This window comes from Rhinoderma darwinii, chromosome 11 (assembly GCF_050947455.1).
Source record: "Rhinoderma darwinii isolate aRhiDar2 chromosome 11, aRhiDar2.hap1, whole genome shotgun sequence".
NCBI lineage: Eukaryota > Metazoa > Chordata > Amphibia > Anura > Rhinodermatidae > Rhinoderma > Rhinoderma darwinii.
The window spans coordinates 52,413,748-52,436,997 of record NC_134697.1 but is presented as its reverse complement, the minus strand read 5'-3'; the positions used below and the strand labels follow the sequence as shown (position 1 = coordinate 52,436,997).

Genomic DNA, 23,250 nt, shown 5'->3' with positions numbered 1-23,250 from the left:
TGGAACAGTAGTAATGAATGTGACCCAGTGCTTGCCTTCATTCATAGTAAATTAATAGGTTTACATATAATTTATTTGCAACAATAATTTCTCTGGTTTCTAGTTGTAAATGGCATTCTCCTGAATTCTGGTCATACAAGTGTTTTAGAAAAACACACAGCTGCTGCTATATCATATGAAAGGTAGTTCAATTGTATCAAACATCTACTTTGTAACATCTGTACACATTTCATGAACTTAGTGGCTGAACCTCTGTCTCATTGTCCTACATTGCCATCATGGAATTTCAGCCATTTGTAAATGTGGTATGTACTTTTGGCCTTTAAGCAGATTAACAATTTAGCAATTTCTGTCCTGTCCTCTGGATACCAAGATTCTGCAAGCTATTGCTATTGTGACCCAATGGAGTTAAATTCTTTGTGGTCACCAGATGACCCAATTTAGCTAGAGTTCTGCTTCTTGACTACAGGTGAAAATCCACAGACTTGGTAAACTCACCTGTGTTCAAGCAGGGTCTTGCCCTAGCATGTTAGGGCACTTCCTCAAGAATTGAACTGCAAACCTTTCCAAACTAACCTAATTTCTAAGGTCCTACAACTGTCTGCATGGCTGTTTAGCCCCCTCCCTCAGTATTGGATGGGACATGCTTTTGCTTGCTTCCTTTTTCCCCTACCTTCAGATGCCAGAACTTATGTGTTACTTTCAAAGCCATACTCCTTGTGATATCTTGTCTGTTTCTCTTTTCATTTCCCTATTTCCTCTTCTGCTTTCCATCAGCCTCCAAAAAAGATTTGGGATTATACTCCGGGGGATTGCTCTATCCTTAAAGTAGAGGATAGGAAGGTAAAGATGCTTTCTTAATTTTATGACAGTCTGGTGCAGTTTTTGACAGTTTGCGTGTGTTGTATGTTTGGTTCGCTTTTTTGCAGCTTGTTAAGCTACTTCTTACATTGGTAGTCTATTGTTGTCTTTGTATGCTTTTCTACATGAACCGTGGTGAATATATAGGAGACAGGGCCCCATGGCAAAGAACTTAATAGGGCCCCCTCTTGCACTGGTTCGATGATTATCACCCAGAAAGAAAGCCTAGCACTTGTTCACCCCCCAATCATATGTTGGAGAGAAGGCTAACTGATGCTCTAAATGGTCTTCTCCTCCAGTGTTTGCTATTGTTGCCGTGCCTGAAGAGAAGAGCAACTTATTTGAAACCACCTATAAAAAGGGGGAAGCCTGAGGTAGGGCCCCCAACTCTTAATTTGGCACCAGATTAGCTGCATGTGCTGCCGCTATGGTATTTACGCCCTAGTACATGAACTTCTATAACAATTTTTCAAACTAAATTTCTTGTTAAGACTAATTTTATGTTAGGGCAAATTGGGCAGCAGGCCTTGGATTTATGGTGAGACCTGTTTACATGAGCACTTTAACACCTGTATTCCCTGGTTCATTCATAGTATTGTATTTTGTGCTTAGATGTAGTCCCTGTTTGGCAGAAAAAAACGTGGACCACAAATCCCTCTAAATCAGCCTTTGCAGAGGTTCAGCTAAAGCTGGCCAAGCTTTTGCAGGACACCATCCGTTTTAACTATCCCCAACAGGAAACAATGGTTCGACTTCAAACCCATCTGATTCTACTGTTTACAGAAAAATAGTTGTGTCAGGCAGATACCGATCTCCTTCCCGCCATGAAGTTGCGGAAGATAAATGTTGGCTGAACAATAGTTGGCCAATGCTTAACAACCGTGACCAGACTATAGACGCCTTTACATGCTTCGATAAGGTGTACAATTTGACTAGTTTCAATCGTCGCTTACGGTCTACTTAACGTGTAAATACATGTAACAACACATTTTTGATTGCAGATCTTCAGATAAGCTAAATATTTAAACTCTGAGATCTGCAAATTGCTGTGTATAAATGAAATCACTCAATGGTATGGCAGTTAAACAAAAAATTTAAAAATAGGCACAGAGAGTAAAAGAGACCAAATTTTATACATTATATTTTGGAAAAATATATGTATATTCTTTGTATAAATATGGTAATATACAAAATCACTATGAAATAGTGCAAACAAGTAATCGCCCCATATGAGGGAGTCGTTTTTCAGTCAATTAGGCCGGAGAGATGTCAAGTAATCCAGGCTTTAAGATCTGATGGACTTCGGCAGAGACCTACGTGGAGGAAAAAATGTGGCGTTTGAGAACTCCGGGTGCGACGTTTCGGGAGACCTCACCCTTTCTCAAGAGTCAATGTGATGGCAGTTAAACCACCCATCCTAGACCTTGGTGGCCCATCTCTGTACTATGTGAATAAGATTACAATTTGATTGCAATAATGAAAGAATTGACACATAAAAACACACGTCAGTCAATCATCTTCAAGTCCAGTAGTGAACGTTTGTGTGAGTGATATATCAAAGAATCGTGCGCATTATCGAAGCCCGTAAAGACGCCCTAAGTGTATATCTAGGTATTCAAATCCTCTCGTATATGGCTAAATACCAGTTTGCTATGGAAGCTTTGGTTTTTTTCGGTATTCTAATTAAACTTGATGCTTGTTAGTATGTTTCAGTGACTACATGTGTAATTCAGTTCTTGACTTTGTAAATACTTGTTTTTGCACCAGTTTTCAATTCTTTCATATACTAGTCCTTCTCAATGAATTAGAATATCATCAAAAACTTAATTTATTTCAGTAATTCAATTAAAAAAGTGAAACTCCTATACTATATAGATTCATTACACACAGAGTGATCTATTTCCAGCATTTTTTTCTTTTAGTTTTGATGATTATGGTCACCGTTAATGAAAACCCAAAATTTAGACTCTCAGAAAATGTAAATATTATATAAGCCCAATTTCAAAAAAGATTTTTAATACTGAAATGTTGGCCTACTGAAAAGTATGTCCAGTATATGCCCTCAATACTTGGTCTGGGCTCCTTTTGCATGAATTACTGCATCAATGCGGCGTGGCATGGAGGCGATCAGCCTGTGGCACTGCGTAGGTGTGATCAATGCGGCGTGGCATGGAGGCGATCAGCCTGTGGCACTGCTGAGGTGTTATCAATGCGGCGTGGCATGGAGGTGATCAGCCTGTGGCACTGCTGAGGTGTGATCAATGCGGCGTGGCATGGAGGTGATCAGCCTGTGGCACTGCTGAGGTGTTATCAATGCGGCGTGGCATGGAGGTGACCAGCCTGTGGCACTGCTGAGGTGTTATGGAAGCCCAGGTTCCTTTGATAGCGGCCTTCAGCTCGTCTGCATTGTTGGGTCTGGTGTCTCTCATCTTCCCCCACACAATACCCTATAGATTCTCTATGGGGTTTAGATCAGGCGAGTTTGCTGGCCAATCAAGCACAGTGATACTGAGGTTATTACACCAGGTATTGGTACTTTTGGCACACTAACATAGACTCAGTTTGTTCTATAATTTTTTCATATGATGTATACATGGAGAATGGTAAGAGAGAACTACTTGTGGTTGTATAGATTTTGGGGAACATTTTATCTTTGTATATATCCTTATCACTGAGCTGATAATCCATCTTCATCTCTGCCTCACTGAAAAATAGATTTTACCAGTTGAGAGTGAATGATCAGTACAGGGAAGGATGAAGGATGATTTTTGTAATTAAAATGTATTACAAAGTTTCTTATCACCACTTGTACTATTGATTTATTGGCGAAAAAAACAATGGTTACGTTTTATAGGACAAAGCCATTTTTTGATGTTTTTTTTAAGTTTTTCACTCCCCGCATTCCAAGAGCCATAACTTTTTTATTTTTCCGTCAATAAAGTGGTGTGAGGACTTTTTTTTTTTCGGGAGAAGTTGTAGTTTCTTTTGGTACCATTTATAGTTCCATATACTGTACTGGGAAACTGAAAAAAAATTCTTTGTGGGCTGAAGTTGGAAAAAACTGCAATTCCTCAAATGTTTTTTGGGTTTCGTTTTTACGGCTTTCAACGTGCGGTAAAAACAACAACTTATCTTTATTCTGTGGCTAAATACGATTACACCAAAATCATATATATATATATATATATTTATTTTTTTTACTACTTTTATTGATAAACTTTTTGTTTAAAAAAAAAGTTTTGTGTCGCCACATTCTGAGAGCCGTAACTGTTTTATTTTTTCACCGATTGAGTGGTGTGAGGGCTTATTTTTTAAGGGACGAGCTGTAGAGCTAAGTTGACCAAAAAACATCAATTTTGGCGGTTTAAATATTTTATTTTTTATGCTGTTCACCGTGCTCATTAAATAACTATATTGTAATAGTTCAGGCTTTTATAGACGCAGCGATACCAATTTTGTTTACTTTTTTATTTTTTACATTACTTTAGGGGGAAAATGGGAAAAGGGTTTTTCTTTTAATATTTATTTTTTTCACTACTAAAAACTTTTCCCCAGGTTTTTACATACTTTATCAGCACCCCTAGGGAACTTGAACCAGCAATCGTTAGATCGCTGGTACAATATACTGCAATACTAACCGATTGCAGTATATTGTCATTTTTATAGGCTTCTGTTAAGCCCTGCGATGAGCGATGAGGTGTCGTGATTGACTGCAGAATTTGAGGGGTTAAATAGCCAGGAACAGCGCAATCATTGCTCCCGGCTGTTAGTCCCGGGTATCCACTGTAAAATACAGCCGACATCCGCAACATATGGAGCGCGCTCCAAACATCACCCCCTCGCCCCGGACGTAATAGCACGTCTGGGTGCGCGAAGGGGTTAAAGATTTCTTTGACTAGTTTTATGCTCTTTCATCTGTTTTAATGGAAGCTTGTCACAGTGATAGGCCTCTTTTACATTAAGTGCTCTTGCACACGACCGAGATCGGGCCATGAAAAACAGGTGCATTTCCCAGCCTGACCACGGTACAGGTGAAGTGGACTCTTGGCATCATATACATTTATGATGCTAGGAGTCCCTGCCTCCCCACGAAACTGCTGTTCCATACTGAACAAAATGATACTCCCATCATCATAAAATGTCTACGTTGCCAGGAGTCCCGTTCACCTGTACTGTAGTCGGCCCAGAAATCCTGCCGACACTGCCCGTTTTTCACGGCCCGATCTCGGTCGTGTGCAAGAGCACTAAAGCCGACCATGCATTGGAACTCACTTTCTCTCCCAACTCCACCATAAACATGCATCTTGTTCATTTCAATGGGGAGAGGGGAATAAGTGTCCTCTCCCCAGAGAATAAAGGATCAGGCATTTTTAAACTCAAGCTGGCCATACACCTGAAATAACTCAGGAAAACAGCTAGTTCTTCCGTATCTGCACTTCAGATTAGGATCACTATGGCTCACTTAGGTCGTCTATGTGAGCCGTCTTCAGGCTGACGTGGAGCACCGATCACAGTTGAAGCGTTTCTGTACCTTCATTTTAGCGACTTCAGCTGAGTGTGTGCATGTTTATTTCCATGGGGAGAATGGAGTGACCCCGTAGATATAAGATAGTCAGCTGTTCCTGATGAAATCTGTGGGTTCGGCTAACTTTTATGTAATGTGTATAGCCAGGTAAACATGCCTGATCCATTTTACCCTGACGTCTGCTGTCGGGACACAATCAGAAGACTGCTCCATACACATTAGATTGTTGGCCAATCCTGCTAAAATAGTCAGGCCCAGCCGACTTATACCTTAAAGATGTCCTAATAAAGCTGCACTAGAGAGCGAGATTATAGCCACTAAACTGCCTCCTGAAGTGCCAATCAGGGTGCTGGAAAATGCCTTGTCACATATTTGCCTCTCTTCTCTGTGAGCACTCTCCGAAAAATCATCAGAGGCTGGAGAGGTCACATTAGTAACTGTGATGTCTCAGAAACAGGGAAGAAGTGGAGTTAGTTTCTTTAGGAACCCTGATTGGCTATGGCGGGGCACTTATTGGGAACAATTGTGTATAGCACATTGTAAAAGTGCCTTATTCTAAAGGGAACCTTTCCAGGTATCAGGTTCACTTTACATTTCTATAGCATGTTCTTGCTAAGTAAGTGCTTTTAGAGCATTTAGCTGCATGTTGTCAAGGTGATACTGAGTAACAAAGGAATAAAACACAAGTTTTTGACATCTGTTTTACCCAAAGTAGATAATGGTTTTCAAAGTGTTCTTTAATTATTAAAAAGTCTGTAATGTAAAACGTACTTTGCTTCAATGGTTTTACTTTTGCTGTAACTATTATACAACATTTTACCAAACAACAACAAATGAGCAAACAAATTCATCCAATTGTATCCTCTAGTGCATGAATGTGTGTCCTGCAATGACCTATTTCAATGTGTAATGTCTATTATTGTCTTGTTCTTCTTTAACTAGACTGAGCTAGAGAAAGACCTCTATCAGTACGAGTCTGAGTTAGATGCAGATTTAGAGAGAATGGACAAGTGTTATAAAGCTTCCGATAAAATGGTATGAAAGTTATTTACTGTCAATTTGCCTGCTGAGCAAGTTTTTTTTGTAAGATACGGAACGAAGAAAGGCTTATTTCATAACAACACTAATCCCATCTGCAACCCGGCTTGTGGAATGTGTAAAGACATTGTGACATTTCAGCATTTTACTATATTCCGTCTTCTCCCATCCCTGCTCTGATCATAGAATTCCACAGTAATATGTCTGTGCATGTGTCGACCTGGAGAACTGTAACATCTGCCTGGCATGTACTTGTGAACCTGGCTCTCCATATCTGTGAAGGTGAATTCTTATGTAGAACCAGACAACCTATACCCGATGGATTTATTTATTTTTTTACCAGCGTAATACGTTTTCTAGCACTTTTACCCTTCCGTGCTATCCAGAATATTACATAGGAAATGTGTATTGATATTTCTTAAATTATTTGCAGATATATACAGCATTTTTATAAATATATCACCTGCCACGTCAATACCTAGTGATATACTGTATGGAAATTCGTAATCTCGTAGCCATGCCAAGATATCTACCCTAAATTGCTTTACAAAGATCTTCATGCCATTAGCTATGTCTGGTCATATCTTAAATGGTCATTTCTACTGCACTATTCTGCCTGTCCCTTAGGGCTCATTCAGACGAGCATATATGTAGTCCGTGTGACGGCCGTTAAAACAACGGCTGTCGCACATACTCTTGTACTTCAATGGGGCCGTTCACACTACCATTATTTCAACGGAGCGTGTGAAGGGTCCGTGAAAGAATCCTATTTTACTGCGTGTCACGCATCCCTCCATAAACTCTAGTCTATGGGGGATCCGTGAGAACGCGCTACGCACGTGTGCATCTCGGACGTGGAAAACTGCAGTTTTTCACGTCCGAGGTTGGCTACGCTCATCTGAATGTAGCCTTGGCCTCAGTTTTTGTAAGATACCTGGCTCTGGGAGATCATTCCAGAAATCTATCCGGATTAGACAAGTATTAAATAAGAGTATTCTATTGGCTCGTTGAAATAAATGTATGAAATCTGAACAAATATGAAATTGCATCTACAGACTTGTAGACACAGGCAAAAGTAAGACTTTCTGAGTTTACGAATGGGTCTGCAGGGTAGGTACAGCGATAGGAAGTTCACCACAACCCTGCAGGTTATTATCAGAAGCACTAACACGACTAAGGCCGGGACTACACATAAACTTTTGGTTGTGCTACTGATTGATTTTAAGGGTATGTGCACACACACTATTTACGTCCATAATTGACGGACGTATTTCGGCCGCAAGTAGTGGACCGAACACAGTGCAGGGAGCCGGGCTCCTAGCATCATACTTATGTACGATGCTAGAAGTCCCTGCCTCGCAGCAGGACAACTGTCCCGTACTGTAAACATGATTATACTACGGGACAGTTGTCCTGCAGCAAGGCAGGGACTCCTAGCGTCGTACATAAGTATGATGCTAGGAGCCCGGCTCCTTGCACTGTGTTCGGTCCTGGACTTGCGGCCGAATTACGTCCGTCAATTACAGACGTATTTAGTGTGTGCACATACCCTAACTGTTGAGCTACAGCTGCAGTCTAAAAGAAAACATAGAGTTGCGTGTCATCTTGTGGACTGCAGCTGTCACTCAACAATCAAAATCAATCAGTAGCACTACAGAAGTCTAAGTGTAGTCCGGGCCTAAGTCAGGGTATTTCCCATAATCACAGGATATTAGGGAGTCTGAATTCACTAATATTTTCTTTTAGTGGATTTAGAAATATGCAAATTTTCGTAAATCAGTTGGGCCTTTTAGCACAATCTAATTAAAAGCTAATCTTCTTATTCAGTGGAATCAATTAACATTCTGGAAATTATTTCCCAAAGCACTTTTTGATTTCACAATCTTAAATTTAAAATAATTATCTTCCTTTTTTCTTCTCTTAAATCAAGCCTAGGTATTATAGCAGCATTGCTTTGTGTCTTGCAATAATAAATATTAGAATGTGTTGTTTGGAGTGATTCTAGACTTTATGCTGAAAATTTAAATGACCTCCCTCTCCCCCCAAATGGACTGTATATCTACCAAAATGCTGCTCCCTGGTTGCTTCACCTCACCTCATATTTGGTGCGTCCCTGTTGTTGGTTCTACAAGAGGCACCTCTGTACTTTGTGAATCTTTTTGTATGTTTTGTCTTGTCACTTTCTATTTGCTTGTCTGTGCTTGCAAAGCTTTGGCTGATCAGTAAAATTGCTTCCATAATCCGCTTCCAGAGATGCTGTATGACTCTCTGTGTACTAAGCAATAATGGACCTCACTTCAATGTTATTGATAAATACTTCCAATATGCACTTCACCAATTGGTATTATCTCATGCTGAATGTGCTGTGGGTAAACTGTAAGATCTTTCCCCCTGGCTAAGCTCTTTAACAAATTGACTGAAAATTCCAATCTGTGCCTTCTCTGAAGAGCTTATTAGTTGGTTTATATTAAAGAGCTAGCAGGGTCGAACACATAGCAAAATGAAAATGCACCCCACCCCCCACGGCACTACCACTACCTAGAACACTGCATTCCAATTCCCTCTGAGTCCACGGTTACAGGTCATCTATAGAATCAGTGTAAATATTGTTCCATGCACTAAGGGTTCCTAAGATTGCAGAGATACAGTACATTTTCTGAAATAGGCTGGAGAGGAATCTACCCGAGTGTCCGTTCCAAAATGTACACCTGGTACTTGGAAGGGGCATGATTTGACGCTAGGCCGCATTGGTGTGTTGTACCCAATTTGTATTTTGGGTACATCGCTAAGAGCTAGTATTCACATATGGCCAGGATCACACATACCGTTTTGCTTCAGTTTTTGTTAGCCAAATATAGGAGTGGACATAAAAGAAAGGAGATGTATCAGTCTTTTTTGTATATCTTTACTTCCTTCTGGTTCCATTTCTGGCTTTGGTTAAAAAAAAAAGTCAAAAAGTGCACAAAAACTGTGTGTGACCGCGCTAAATATAAAATTGGTGCTACACTTTGTGTCCTCCTTACCTACCTTGGTATTACCTCAAGTCAGGTATCCCCAAGCTTCAACATTAGCACATGTTCCTGTGCATTACCCTTCTAGATTTAGCAAAAACATGTAGTATAGAACTCCAAAAAATAGCCAGGAATATCAAATTAGAAGTGTATTCCTAGTATTAGCTATCCGTCTAGTAAGATAACTTAGTAATTGGGTTGACAAGCAAATTCCCAGCATTAGAAAACTTCTGATGAAGCCGAAGAGCTTCACCGCACCGCGTACTTTGTTTGACACAGTCTAAATCATTTCTTTTTTTTAAATTTTTTTTAAAGTGTAGCTAAATGTTTAACAAACTTTTGACATGTCAGACGTTTTCATTGGTGGGGGTTCGAGCACTGGGACCACCACTAATCGCTAAAACTAAGCAGTTGAAGCGCTCGTGTGAGCGCTTGGGACCCACACAAATCGCTAAAACGAAGCAGCTGAAGCGCTCATGTGAGCACTCAGCCACTTTGTTTCTGTTCGGCTTTTTCTAGAAATCAATGTATCGGTGTACGCACTCAATAGAAAGTCTGTTAGTCTGTACTCCGATACATCGGCTTTCCGGAAAAAGCCGAACAGAAACGAAGTGGCTAAGAGCTCACACGAGTGCTTCAGCTGCTTCGTTTTAGTGATTGGCAGGGGTCTCAGTGCTCGGACCCCCACCAATCCAAACTTCTGACAAGACATTATTTGGATTTTCCTTGTGGTAATTCCTTAGTGCTTTGGCAACTTAAATTGACATTCTGCAGGGTCGGAAATCTACATCGCAGGTCAGTCTTCGCAGCGCTTTTCTGCATATTTTTTCCACGGCGTGTGGATGAGATTTATTCAAATCTCAACCACTTTGCTACTACTGTCAGACGATGCGGAATTTCGGCGCGGAGAATATGAATAGAAATTCCGCAGTAAATACGTAACGTGGTCAGGAGGCCCGAAGCTGGTGTTTCTCCAACCAGATCTTACCTGAAACCTGGTCAGGGGTTTCCCAGAAGATAGTAGCTAGTGCTGTAACTATTGCATTATTTTATTATGGAAAGAAAATCACCAGTGACAACATTTACCCCCCCCCCCCCTAATTGTAGACCAGCACAGCTTTCCAGAATAAACACCCCTCATATTACATTTTTCTGCATCGGGGAGGGGGAAGTGGAATATTGGGGTTTAATTGCAGTGAAAACCTGAATTTTAGTTAGACGTGAGCAAAATATAATTAAACATGCAAATAGAATTAACTCCTAGTGTATCATACTATATGTGCAAGGATGTACCCACATATATATATACAAATTAAAAAAATGGCCATTTATTACACTATTTTTATTCATTTTCTTCTGCAAAATCCTGAAAACGAGAAACATTTGTTTAGGAAAATAAAACGAAGAAAGTGACATTCAAGGACTAAGATTTTTATTTTACACTTCCAGTCTCTCTTGATGTGGGATTGCACCTCTCAAAAAAAACAACAACAAACTGTGTGAAAACACTTCCAGGCTTGCTATTCTTGTAGCAGCTGCTTATCCGCCTGTGCTGGCTTTGTAGGCAGTGACTCATTACAGACATAAAAAGCCACTAGTCATTGTAAAGCACTGACTGCCCTGAATGCTGCCTGTCTCTAGACATGAGTGCACACTGCGTTGGCTAAAGTTTTCATACATTCATGGAGGTACAATGGCAGAATGCACAGCATACTAAAGGATATTGTCTCCGTTTCCCCCATCTGAATGACCCCTTTTCTTGGACTCTTACAGAATGCAGCTGTGAGCCGCCCGGACGACCTTCCATCCTAGTAAGTTACAACCACTTTTCACATAGATGTTTGTTTACTGAGCTTGCTATATTACCTTGCAGTCCCATTATCTTCAACTTTTACCTCAGGTTAATGCGTTTCAGACCGTATATAACATTAATATCCCTTAAATAGGTCATGTGTGTATAGCAACTAGCCTACTGTTTTAGTAATAAAATCCTATCTATCCTCTGGTTATTTCTGTAGCATGCAATGAATCTTATTTTATGCTAATATTATGTTTAAATTGAAAGATAATTTATGGAATGTTTCCCGTTATACGTATCCCCCATCCAATGCGTGAGATCTTCAAAGGCTTTCTTCATATCAACTTGTGCTAAAGATTTTTTCAATTGCTAGAAATATGTTTATATATAGGGCAAGAGAAACTATAGGTGGAAACTTTCCATGATATTAAATTGTGCTACCTGTGGTTTTTTAGAGATGTAGCAGAACTGAATTCGTCTTTTGGTCGTGCCTCAGTAGGTTTACCTGCAGTCGTATTTAAAGCAATTAAGATATCACATAGAGTTCCACCTAACGATAAACTCATCCCTGTTACATGTGGATAGCGGGTAAATTTACTAAATGATCTTCGCTCCTAATCATCACACACAAATGATGGAGCTCTACTACATATTCAGCTCTACTACATCTATAAATCAATGGCTTTCTACTGTTGAGGGTAACCTGCGGGAGCAGGTTTTTTTTCTGATTGACAGATCCTGTAAAAGACTACTTTAAGGATATGTTGGGTCTGTGTGGAGCAGCTCGGATGGTCACACTTCATTTTGACCTAATATGAAATCCCTTAAAGATTTTGTACTGTGTGATCTGTAAATTATTCTGTTAAAAGCTTAATTTATGCAGAAAAAAAATCTTCAGGATTTGCATATAGCACTTCAGGGTGGATTTCTGTTCTTATGAACATTTTAACACTTTCCTTTCAGGAATGTAGAGCTTTGAAAAAATATTGTGCAGTAATTATGGAGTATAATTGTGTAACATATGCTCCGCTTTGGTGAACCTACACATATGCAATAATTCCATTATATATTTCTATTATATTTTCCCTCTTGCTTATATAGTGGCAGCATGTGCCACAGCGCTGTACACAGGTGTAATCACTTACCTCAGTTTCTGTCCTCAATGGCTCTCACGATCTAATTTTCTTTTCCCTCTCAAACCTACATTTGTGCCAATGACTTAGAAAGTCAATTGATCTGTCAGTATGTTTTTGGGGTGTGGGAGTAGATATCCATGCCAACACAGGGAGAACATACAAACGCCATGCAAGTGTTGGCATTGGTTAAATTTGAACCCATAGTGCGGCAAGCTAATAGTGTTTACCACTTAACCACTGTGCTGCCCATATAGCGGTGCACCATCCTTAAGGCAAGGTGAGACCTCCACTTCAAGCCGCACCCTTCCTGTAGGGGAACAGTATTTTGATAGCTTCTGTAAATTACAGAATTGCTGTACATAATACTTTTAAGTATTTATTACCTGTTGCTTAAAAGCGCCAAGATATTTCGCAGCACTGTATGGAGGTCATCAAAACGGTCAGTCCCTGTCCCCAATAGGACTCTCAATCTAATTTCACACATTCACAGTTGGGCCAATTTCAGATTAAGCCTATTGACTTATGTTATTGGAGTATGGGTGAGCACTGGAGTACCTGGAGGAAATCCATGCAAATACGGGGATATCGTATTAAAAACCAGGACCCCAATGATGCAAGGCAACAGTTCTAACCACTGAGCCACCATGCTGTTCCATTTATGTTGACAAGGTCAACAATGCAGCCGATTACCCTCCAACTACTGCATTTGTGGCTACGGTTATCGTTGAACTCCCATCGGCTCTGCATTGATTGACTGGGTCCTTATTGGGTCAGTCAACATAATGGCTACTTCTACAATATCTAGAGGATCCAAACACATTTCATAAACTTCTGAATAAGAAATTCAGATCTGAACTAGTTTATTTCCACTGAATTCATTTTAAATTGCTTCACCCGATATGTAGTGGGCACAGATTGGACGGACATGGGTCCACCATGGACAGAATAATCAGTGTGATTTACATGGTGCATTTTATCCTGACATCTCCGACATAAACAAAGGGTTTCAGTGAGTTAACTGCATTCCATTTGTTTCATTAAATGTATCATGTCACACCATTTTTACCCCCCATGAAGGGTGTTTGGTATTTTGCAAGGGTGACTGCTCTACAGGAATTTATTAAAAGAATGCCCATAAATAGAGAATGAGCTGTCTGTATTCGTGACCTATGTAACTGTTGCTGGTGCGTATGCTGTATAGGGCCGTGTTTGTTAGTTGATGGGTGCGGTTCCTGTCAGGTAATATCTGTTGTACTTTTATGTAATGTGTATGAGTGTTTTAAATCAGTGGTAAAATGTTCAGCATGTTACTAATTCGTAAAATATCTGCCAGCTCTGGAATGTGTGTGGGTTTAGCAGCCCTAAATCATTTGGACAAAGTGAACTAGATTTGTAAGCTATAACTAGAGGTAGTGAAAACAACCTTCATGTGCAGCTACAGCAAAACGCACTGGGACTTCTAGTTCCACATCAGCCACAGAAGTTTTTATAAACCTTTTTAGTAAAAAATATTGTATTCTTTCATGCAAGAGAGTGACAGATATCAGATTGTCAAACGTTCTGGATTATTAGACACTGTGTTGATTTGGAATTTACATTGTTGCCAATTTCCAAGAACTGGCTTAAGGGAAAATCTCGATTTGGGCACAAATTTGTGAAGGATAAGCAGATTTCCCACATCCTCGTTAAGTGTCAGCCAAAGCGCCTGCATTAACTGTGCCACCCACAGCCCCCCAATTACTGTGCCAGATGCAGTTCCCATATTTAACAGTACCTGATGCAAGTTCCTCATTATTGGTGCCCACCGCAGCACCCCCATTTAGGGTGCGAGTTAGAGCTGCTACACTAATTGTGCCAGCTGGAGCAACCCAACTAATCGTGCCAGCCAGACCATCCCATTAACAGGGTCATCCAGATTGTTCCCATTAACAATGCAAGCAAATATGTTCTATTTAAAACTCTCCTCTGCCAGGCAGAGCTCACCCGTTGACGGTGACAGGCGGATTTCCCCTATTTACGTTGCCAGCCAAAGATGTTGCTTTAACCGTGCCAGACGGATTCCCCCCCCCCCCACATGCCAGCCAGAGGTCCCACATTAATTGCCAGATGGACCACACCCATTAACATATCCAACCAGTGCTATCATTAACTGTGCAAGTCCATATGATGGAACTTACAAAAAGGGGGGGAGGGGAACTCTCCTCCTTCTCCCTCCAGAATCTGCATGTTTTTTTCTTTGCTCCTAATTTCCAAGTAACCATAACTTGGCTGAGTCTCGTCCTGCAAACACGGCAAAAGGGATGTTAATTAGAAAATGGTTCTCTTTCCTGATTCCTGCATCTTGGCACCATTTAATGTAAAGAACTCCCTAAACATAATAAATGTTTTAGCAAATAATAACACATTGGGATAAGCCCTCATTAAAGTGGCCAGGTATTCAATTACAGTGCAGTCATATGCATGACCTAATTTGAATGAGGGATAAGTCTAAAAAAAATTCAGGTTAATTTGCTGAACTAGGTCAATAACGGCCTTCCCTGGAATTTAGCACGTTTTTAGCACTAGAAGGATAGTGATTATAAATCCATATTGAATAATTCATTCATTTAAACACTGTAGGTGAAATGTGTGGCTGACTGCAGCTTGTCCCAGCAATATCTGCTAATAGGCGAACTGGCAGTGGCCAAACTAGCTTTGGTAGGGTTGGGCTAAGTTCACACTAGTGTTAGTATACGTTTACCTCTCTTCCGTCAGAGGAAGAGCGGATCGAAAGATTAAACGGAAAGCAACGGTTCCGTTAGAATTAACATTGATTTCAAAGGTAATTATTTTATTTCAGTCGCTTTCCGTTTGACTCCGTTCGCTAGGTTTCAGGTTTTTTATTGAAAAAAGCAAAAGTGCAGTCTGCAGAACTTTTGTTTCCGTAAAAAAAAAAAAATGGAAACCTAGCGAACTGAGACAAACTGAAAGCAACTGAAACAAAAGAATTACCATTGAAAGCAATGTTAATTCTAATGGAACCATGGCTTTCCATTTAATGTTTCGATCCTGTCTTCCTCTGGAGGAAGAGAGGTAAATGTATAGTAACGGTAGTGTGTAAGAAGCCTTAACCAGATGGGACAATCCCTTTAAAGTGAAGCTTCCCCTTTGAGACACTGAAGCTTACGGTGCCTGGAGTCCTGCTGCAGGGAATTTTATTTCTCCACTACCACCCTGGTCTATTACCAAAATCAGTCCTGCTTGTAAATGGACCAGTTTCAGTAGTAGATACGTATTAAGGAATGGCTGATAATACAGCTCCCTAATATAATGTTTAAATGGCTCCAATGTGGAGCTTCACTTTAAATATAAAAAAAAAACACTAGAAGCTGTTGCTCGAGATTTCTCTCATCATATAAAGAGACCCAAGCAAAATCATTGCTTAAATTCAGCAATAAAAGGTAGAGTGCTTAGACCTCCTTTAGCGCTTCTCATAGATTTGTTATTGAAACTCTAAAATTATAAGCAAAAATTTGATATGACTTGTTCAGAATACCAAATTGACTTGCCCTTAAATGCATAATTTGATATCCGATAGTTGTCAAGGCTATCTTTCCGAATTTCCCCTTTTTAACTTGCCCAATTGGTCAGCCAAAAAGCAAGGCAGCTACCGTTTTATGACAGGCAGCGACTATACTCTGCTGACTGTTTCACAGTACAATGTTTGGCATTTTTTCACTGCATATTACTGTATTATGGGATTGTTTCGAACCATAATAATTTCATAATAGAAGTATATTAGGGGATTTCTGTACATGCATTTACCCTTATCTATAATTTTGGTTTACGAGAGGTAAAGCTATACCTTAAAATGTTAATAAATACCTTACTTACATGTTAGAAATGGGTTGACATCTCTATTTTTTTTTAGCAGGAAATAGCCCATTTAACTGAACTGTGCTGTTGATTCACTTGTCCTGCAGAGGGACTACACCATTATTTTCACTGCTTGCAAACAGTTGCATTCTTTCAAGATTATGAAACCGATTAAACAAACACTAATGAACTGGAAAATTGGATTTGCCAAAAAGCGTCTGGGAAACAAGTCTGTCTCACTGTGTGTTCATGTTTTTGTGTCTTGACGTAGCTCATATACACCTAGCTACAACTTCAACCACGCCAAAGAGACTTCCCCGGAACCTCCACTCTCTGAGAATGAAAGGCAGATCTACAAAAATGTTTTAGAAGGAGGAGATATTCCATTCCAGGGACTGAGCAGCATGAACAGACGCCCCTCCAGCTCTGCCTCTAATAAAGGTACGTGAACCTGAAACAACTCTGTGATGCTGTCAGGTTTACCTTTGGGTTTCACCGAGTGCAGTTACTTTATATACAGTATTAATGTAGCTTATAATAGGAGATGATTTCATAGGTTAGAATGACTAGGTTTTCTTTGGAAGGAAAGATTACGTAATGATAATACCTCCTAACATAGAACACTTTACCACACCTTTTAAAACAAATAGACATTGCGGCACATGCACTGTGTTAATAATGTCTCAGGGTCAAGTTTTGGCAGTCATGTTTATGTCACGTTGCTGCAACTAACCAGCCACACACCTAGTGAAAAGCAAAATTCTAAAGTGTCTAAGGAGTCATTAGCAACTTTAAACACCAGGGGCAATTTATTAACAGTGTCATTGGATGTATGCATATACCAGTCAGCATAATTTTTTTACAAACTGCGCCAAATTGATCAAAATGGTGTACATGGCATGATAAGTTTTGCGCAACTTGCTAGACATCTAAGGCACATTTATCTGCCTTACTCCACCTTATTTCTGCCATACAAATACACCATATTTTGTGAAAGAGATTTAACATATACTACAACTTCTCATACCCATGTCCCTTTTTTTCAAAGTGGTCAAGATAGGCATAAAAAGAGTCAAAAACACCTAATAAATTTGATGCATGCTGTGGATGTATGAAAGGCCTAGGTGTAGATGGGTCCCTGTGTGACAGAATTACAGTGGGTCCCCATGTTTATCAAGCCTTTTCTGAAAAGTGTCAAGCATGTTTACCCAGATAAGCATGGGCCCATATAAAACATTTTAATTTTTTTGGAGGGAAGTTTTCTGAAATCTGTATGTCCCTTAATGAAATATTAAAGGCTATGTCCATCTTTGACATCGTGTTTTGTTTTGTTTTTTTAAATTGTGCATCAGTGTGATTGGTGCAACTTCCTAAATACATTTTTTGAGATACAGCTGCTTTGTATCCTGTATACAGAGCAGCTGTATCTAGCGGTGAATCTCGAATCAGTCAGGTCAGCGCATCCTGCGTTTCTCTGACACGCAGGATCGAGCTGTTAATGATCACATATAAGTTCATAACTTGTATGTGATCGATTACAGGTGGATTCTGCGTGTCCGAGACATGTAGGACCCACTTTCACTGAACCCATCAGTCCCGCTGACCTGACGGTTTCACGTCTTAGCGAATGATACAGCTGCTCTGTATACAGAATACAAAGCAGCTGTATCTCAAAAAGTAAAAATATATTTTAATAAAATGTATTTAGGAAGTTGCACCAAACACACTGATAGACATTTTTATTTTAAAAAAAAAACGATGTCAAAGGTGTACATAGCCTTTAAGTGAAGTCTTTATATAAGTGCTTTAGCTGCTTGCATTATATAACTCATGTGTTTGCATAAAATTGATCAGATTAGGAAAATTCGAAAAATTATTTTTATGAAGTTCCCTTATGATACAGAGGAAAAGTGACGTCAGGAACCTTACCATAGTTTTGAATGATTGATCTCAGTGATAACTGCTTACGTTTACTATAATTATTGAAATCTTAACATAGTGCCTTTATTCTATTCTTCATGCTTGCATATGGACCCCACAGGTGGGAATGCTCATGTATTTTCTCATTCCTCATTAAACAAGCGAACATGTAGTGGTAGTAATTTATTAGGCAGCTTCTATAAGCAGAAGTCGTCTTTGTCGGCTGCAAAAGCTTGCATAGGTGAAATTCTACCATCCAGATTTAAACCTACAGCAGCTGTCCAGGATCCCTACCGGCACAAGCAAGGTGCATCTCTGTCCCAGCAGAAAGCACAGAGCTGTGAGAACTTGCTTGAACCTTTGACATCATTTGAAAACAAACAATCGTGCATAATGCAAGCTGGTGGAAGTGTGGATAATATGTGGGGAAAATCCTTCAAAGATTATAAGGTAAAGTCGGGCAGTGCCATGAGCCTGCAGGAGTACAGCATGAACTCTGAAAATTATTCATTCACATCCAATTTCCGGTCTGGTGGCACAGAATTCAACATGATGTACAGAGATATGCACCATATCAACCGTTCTTCACTGCAGAATGCATTATCTTGCTCCAACGTCCGAGATATTGCCAACCATTTTGAGAAGGAAGGAAAGCATGGAGCATTACTGAAATTTGGAATAGGTGGCTCTGATCATGTCCCCAAGCACACAGTATCTTCACGTGTAACCGCTTTTGAGCAACTAATACAAAGGTCCCGGTCAATGCCTTCCTTAGATATATCCAATGGACAAAGTGTCTCCCCTACTCCTTCACAGTCAAGAACAGGAGTAGTGACAACTTGCTCTTCTGACTCTCTTCTAGAGAGTCCAATGAAGAAAAATGAAGATACAAATATGCAGCTGCCACTACACAAGACCTCCACCCCTAGTAGTAATGCAGAAGAGATGAGTTCTGACCTCAGTGACATTGCTATAGTTGATACTCTTTCCATGTGTACAGATGAAACTGACCACCTTTCTAACACTTCCAATGACAGTGGCAACAATACTATCAAACCATCCCAAAAATACAAAATGAACACCTGCAAGAGTGCCTGCCCTGCCTCATACACAAGGTTTACCACTATTCGGAGGCATGAACAGAAAATGGCCAAGAACTCTAATTCAAAATCGAATGCACATTCTGACCGGCAGAACATTCAGAGAAATATCTATCTTATTAGCCCACTTCCTTTCAAATTAAAGAAGCCACTACAGGACAGTCCAATAAAGGCTTCAGATATCCTGAAAAAAGACTGTGACATTATAGAGCCATCGAAGGAAAGCCATGTCGATCACCTTCTAAAGACTTCAGAAGATGTTGAAGAGAAGCCTTGTCTTCCTACACGGCAGTCTTCATTTGACATTGTTGAAAGACTGAGCTGTCTAAACATTAACAATTATGATCATGATAATGCTAATCTAGAACATGATTGTGTTGACTCTCTAAATAATGGAGATATTGTCTCGTTTCCTTTATGTTACGATTTGGATTCTAACAACAATCAGCCGAGTGAAGGTGGAGCAGTCACTGGAGGTGGAGTTTTTCTGCATCTTGCCAATATGTGACACTTCATCTGTGTGACCGACCATCTCTACCTGTCATCCACCTTCATTTCCTCTTGAATCCACATCTGTGCTTCCCGTCTGTGTTCCTTCTGAGCTGACATGTACAAGGATTTGTTCCTAAGTGCAATGCATAAAGAAACGTAACCACCTTCGTATGTTCAGCCGTGGATGCATTTCAGATCACTACAAACCAAATATCTTATTTGGCTATTGAATCCGTAAACTTTAGACTAAAGTATCGATGTATAATTGAGACATCAAAATATGTAAGGGCGCTTTTTTTTAATGCTGTCTCACTTAGGACTGCACTGAATTGAAATAAAGACACACCAATATTTTTAGCAAATTCCAAATAGATTTTCTATAGGGGCTCATCCTCAAGTTTCAATTTGGTGCTACAAAATTTTGAATTTACTCTAGCCTTCCAATAAGTAGCTGTATACATATTCCATTTTTAATGTTCTGCACAAAATTTAATGTAAATAGTGAAATTGTAAAGGCTATCTATGGTTTAGTATCAAACTTACATTGTTTTCTCCTGGAAGCAATCACTAATGCACTGGAGTCGCTGGAATGATTTAGTTGCACCTAGATTTTGTTAAAACCAGCAGTAGTATCATAAGCCTGATTTGCAGCAATATTTGCTAAAACCAGTTTTATCCATTTGATGTCTCATTGCTAGATTCAGTTTTGTCCTGATTGAGACTGCAGCATAATTGTTTTGTCAAATTTCTGTCCATCAATTCTTAACTCTTCTCATACTGTTTAAATCAATGTCAGCGGGATCACAAACAAGCATTTTCAAGAGTTTGGTTGCAGTGATGCGGCTTATAGTGATTTAGAGAAATGGTTTTAGACTGTCCTGTGTGCTGTCTCAACCTGTGTGTGCCACAAATGTGAACATTTTATTGTTCTAATTGAAAATGTTTTGTTTTCTAAATAGACTCAGAATCTCCAAGACATTTTACACCTCTTGAATACATGGATCACCCAGAAGAATTTGTGCGCCGACGTTATGACAGCAAAGAGGTATCCTGCCCAAAAAAAAAAAAAAAACATTTGACATTGTTGCTAGTAAAACAATGCATGAAGCTGAAATTATTATTCTAGAGCATGATGTTATTTTTTTTGTTTAAGTCTGATGTCAGACTAAAATGATAAAATAAATTTATATTACTGTGTTATTTGTAAACTTCATAGACAATTGAGAGAAGTAAAACTACGTTAAAACTTTCTCCAATGGGTACGGTATACCTAAGGCTCTGTTCACATCCACGTCGGAGGCTCCGATAAGAGCCTCTGTCACAGATGCCTTCATTTTTGCTAGACCAAATGGCGAAGCCTTTAGCGTTTTTTTGTCCAGCAAAATAACGGAAGCCTGACGGAACCCATTAAAGTCAATGGATTACATTGGGCACCATTGGTTTTAGTTGAGTGACCGATCCGGCGCTTATATTTTTCTCGTCGTTCTGTTCCTCTGACTAAACAGAATAACGGAAATTCTAGTGCAAATGTGTACAGAGCCGAACTTCCTAGTAAAGTACACCACCCCTGGTGTAGAATAGAAAATCTTATTGCAGATTTTAATGGTCAACCCAAACCAAGTGGTTCTTCATAAGTCTTTGTGGAATGTAAATGTAATGTTGCTATTGTCAGGTCAACACTGACATAAAATCAGGTCAGCGTTCTCGATATAACGTTATCCAGGAAACTTCAGACTATATTTTGACACAATTCCTTTATAATATATAATGTGCAATTTCTTATTTTTCAAAAAGTACCCTACTCCACAAAACAGCTGATGGCTCTGAGAAGGCCATCAGTTGACACCCTTGGAAAGGAAGCAAGTATTGATTTTAACCAGTATACTACCACAGAGACCTGCACATATGTATGCCAACACCAGGTTTGCTTTTAAGTGAATGCCCGCCATTTATCATCATGTGTTTAGGCCCATAATTCTCATTAATGAATCAATTAGTATATCTTTTTAATGCTCAGAGCTTTGTTTTTCTGATACATAGCTCCAAATACACTGCAATCACCACACAGGGGAGGGTGGGGGATGGTGTTTACTGCATACTATTTTATTATTGAGTTCAATGTATAAATCATATCCAGTCATCTCCTAAACTCAGGCAGACAGAATTTAATCATTTACCTATATATCTATTCAGAGGATTTTTATGTTTGTTTTAGGAAAAGAGCTTTGACCGCTATAAAGAATTTGATTAATATAGAATTTTGGACCTATGTAGATACATTCACTTAGAGTATGTTCTGTGAACACTGCACAATCTAGCTTCCAGAGCTAGAGATAAACTCAATTACTGGGGGATGGATCGGTTTTGCAGGATATACGTGTTGATTTCATGTTGTATGAGTGGCTGTCTTAGAATATATTTTGATGCCTTTTAGCGTTGATCCCTCTAGAGTAGTTTGTGTCGCAGGCGCCTGTGAGGTCCTTGTTTTACAATATTCTTACCTGCATTTGGAGCAGATGACCTTAGTCGTCCCCTCCCCCCCACCCTGCAAAGTGCATGGGGATTAAAGATCTGCTGGTCCATATCGACACCTGCCATTACCCCTTCCACTCTACACTAAGTGACACTACTCGAGTCTTCATTCACCAGCTAGCAGTTTCCCAAATTTATATGCCTGCTGCCAAGCATGTATTCATGTTCTGAAATTATTAGTTAGTCTGAAATACTACCCTATTAAATTATAACAATGGCAATCTCAGTCAATAGAGATAGTGACCCTTTTTAAAGGGTAACTAAACATTTTAAAAAACTTTTGACATGTCAGAAGTATTGATCTGTGGGGGCACTGAGACCCCCACCAATCGCTAAAATAAAGTGGCAGACACGCTCGGTTGAGCACTGTGCTACTTCGCTTCTTTTCGGCTTTCCTCTGACTCGTAGACTTTCTATTGAGCCCGTATACAGAGGTTTCCGAGGAAAGGCGATCAGAAAGGAAGCTGCACAGCGCTTCATCTTAGTGATCGGTGGGGGTCTCCGTGCTCGGACCCCCACCGATCAAAACTTCTGACATGTCACTATGACATGTTAAAAGTTTTAGTTACCCTTTTAAGAATTTGTATTAAAACTCTACAATATTTCCAGCAAAGAATGTAGGATTGGGTCTTTTGTTACCATTATATATAGTCTAAAATCCTATTTTAGAACAACATACGAACAATGTTATGGTAATAATATATTGTTATTGTTTGAATTCTCTTTATTTGCCCTATTTTTTGTAGTGGAAAGGGTGTTTACATTGTGAATTTTCCATTGAGTCATATAAGATGACAACATGTTATGAGGTCTTAATCTCAAAATTGATCAGTGCACCTGTTCTTTGCTTACTAAGTTATGGACTGTGAAACTATGCTGTCAAAAGTTTGTCCAGGTAGTCAAATAACTTGAATAGGTATTAACTAAAAAAGAACTGAATTATTTCTAGAACTGACGCAGCCAGCCCATGTACAAAAAAATA

At 39.5% G+C, this 23,250-nt stretch overlaps 1 protein-coding gene across 23 annotated transcripts in view; it reads left to right on the top strand.

The window, feature by feature from the left end:
• The window catches only part of SORBS1 (sorbin and SH3 domain containing 1), a 290,288-nt gene that overhangs the window by 225,411 nt on the left and 41,627 nt on the right, over positions 1–23,250 (top strand). For 19 of the 23 annotated variants that reach the window (XM_075841467.1, XM_075841478.1, XM_075841471.1 and 16 more), the window contains 6 exons: positions 778–843; positions 6,329–6,421; positions 11,209–11,246; positions 16,496–16,665; positions 18,266–19,720; positions 20,696–20,781. In XM_075841467.1, the coding sequence (XP_075697582.1) occupies positions 778–843; positions 6,329–6,421; positions 11,209–11,246; positions 16,496–16,665; positions 18,266–19,720; positions 20,696–20,781 (1,908 nt within the window). The remainder of the gene's footprint in view (positions 1–777; positions 844–6,328; positions 6,422–11,208; positions 11,247–16,495; positions 16,666–18,265; positions 19,721–20,695; positions 20,782–23,250) is intronic. The other 4 variants (XM_075841486.1, XM_075841483.1, XM_075841481.1 and 1 more) reach the window with 3 other exon arrangements.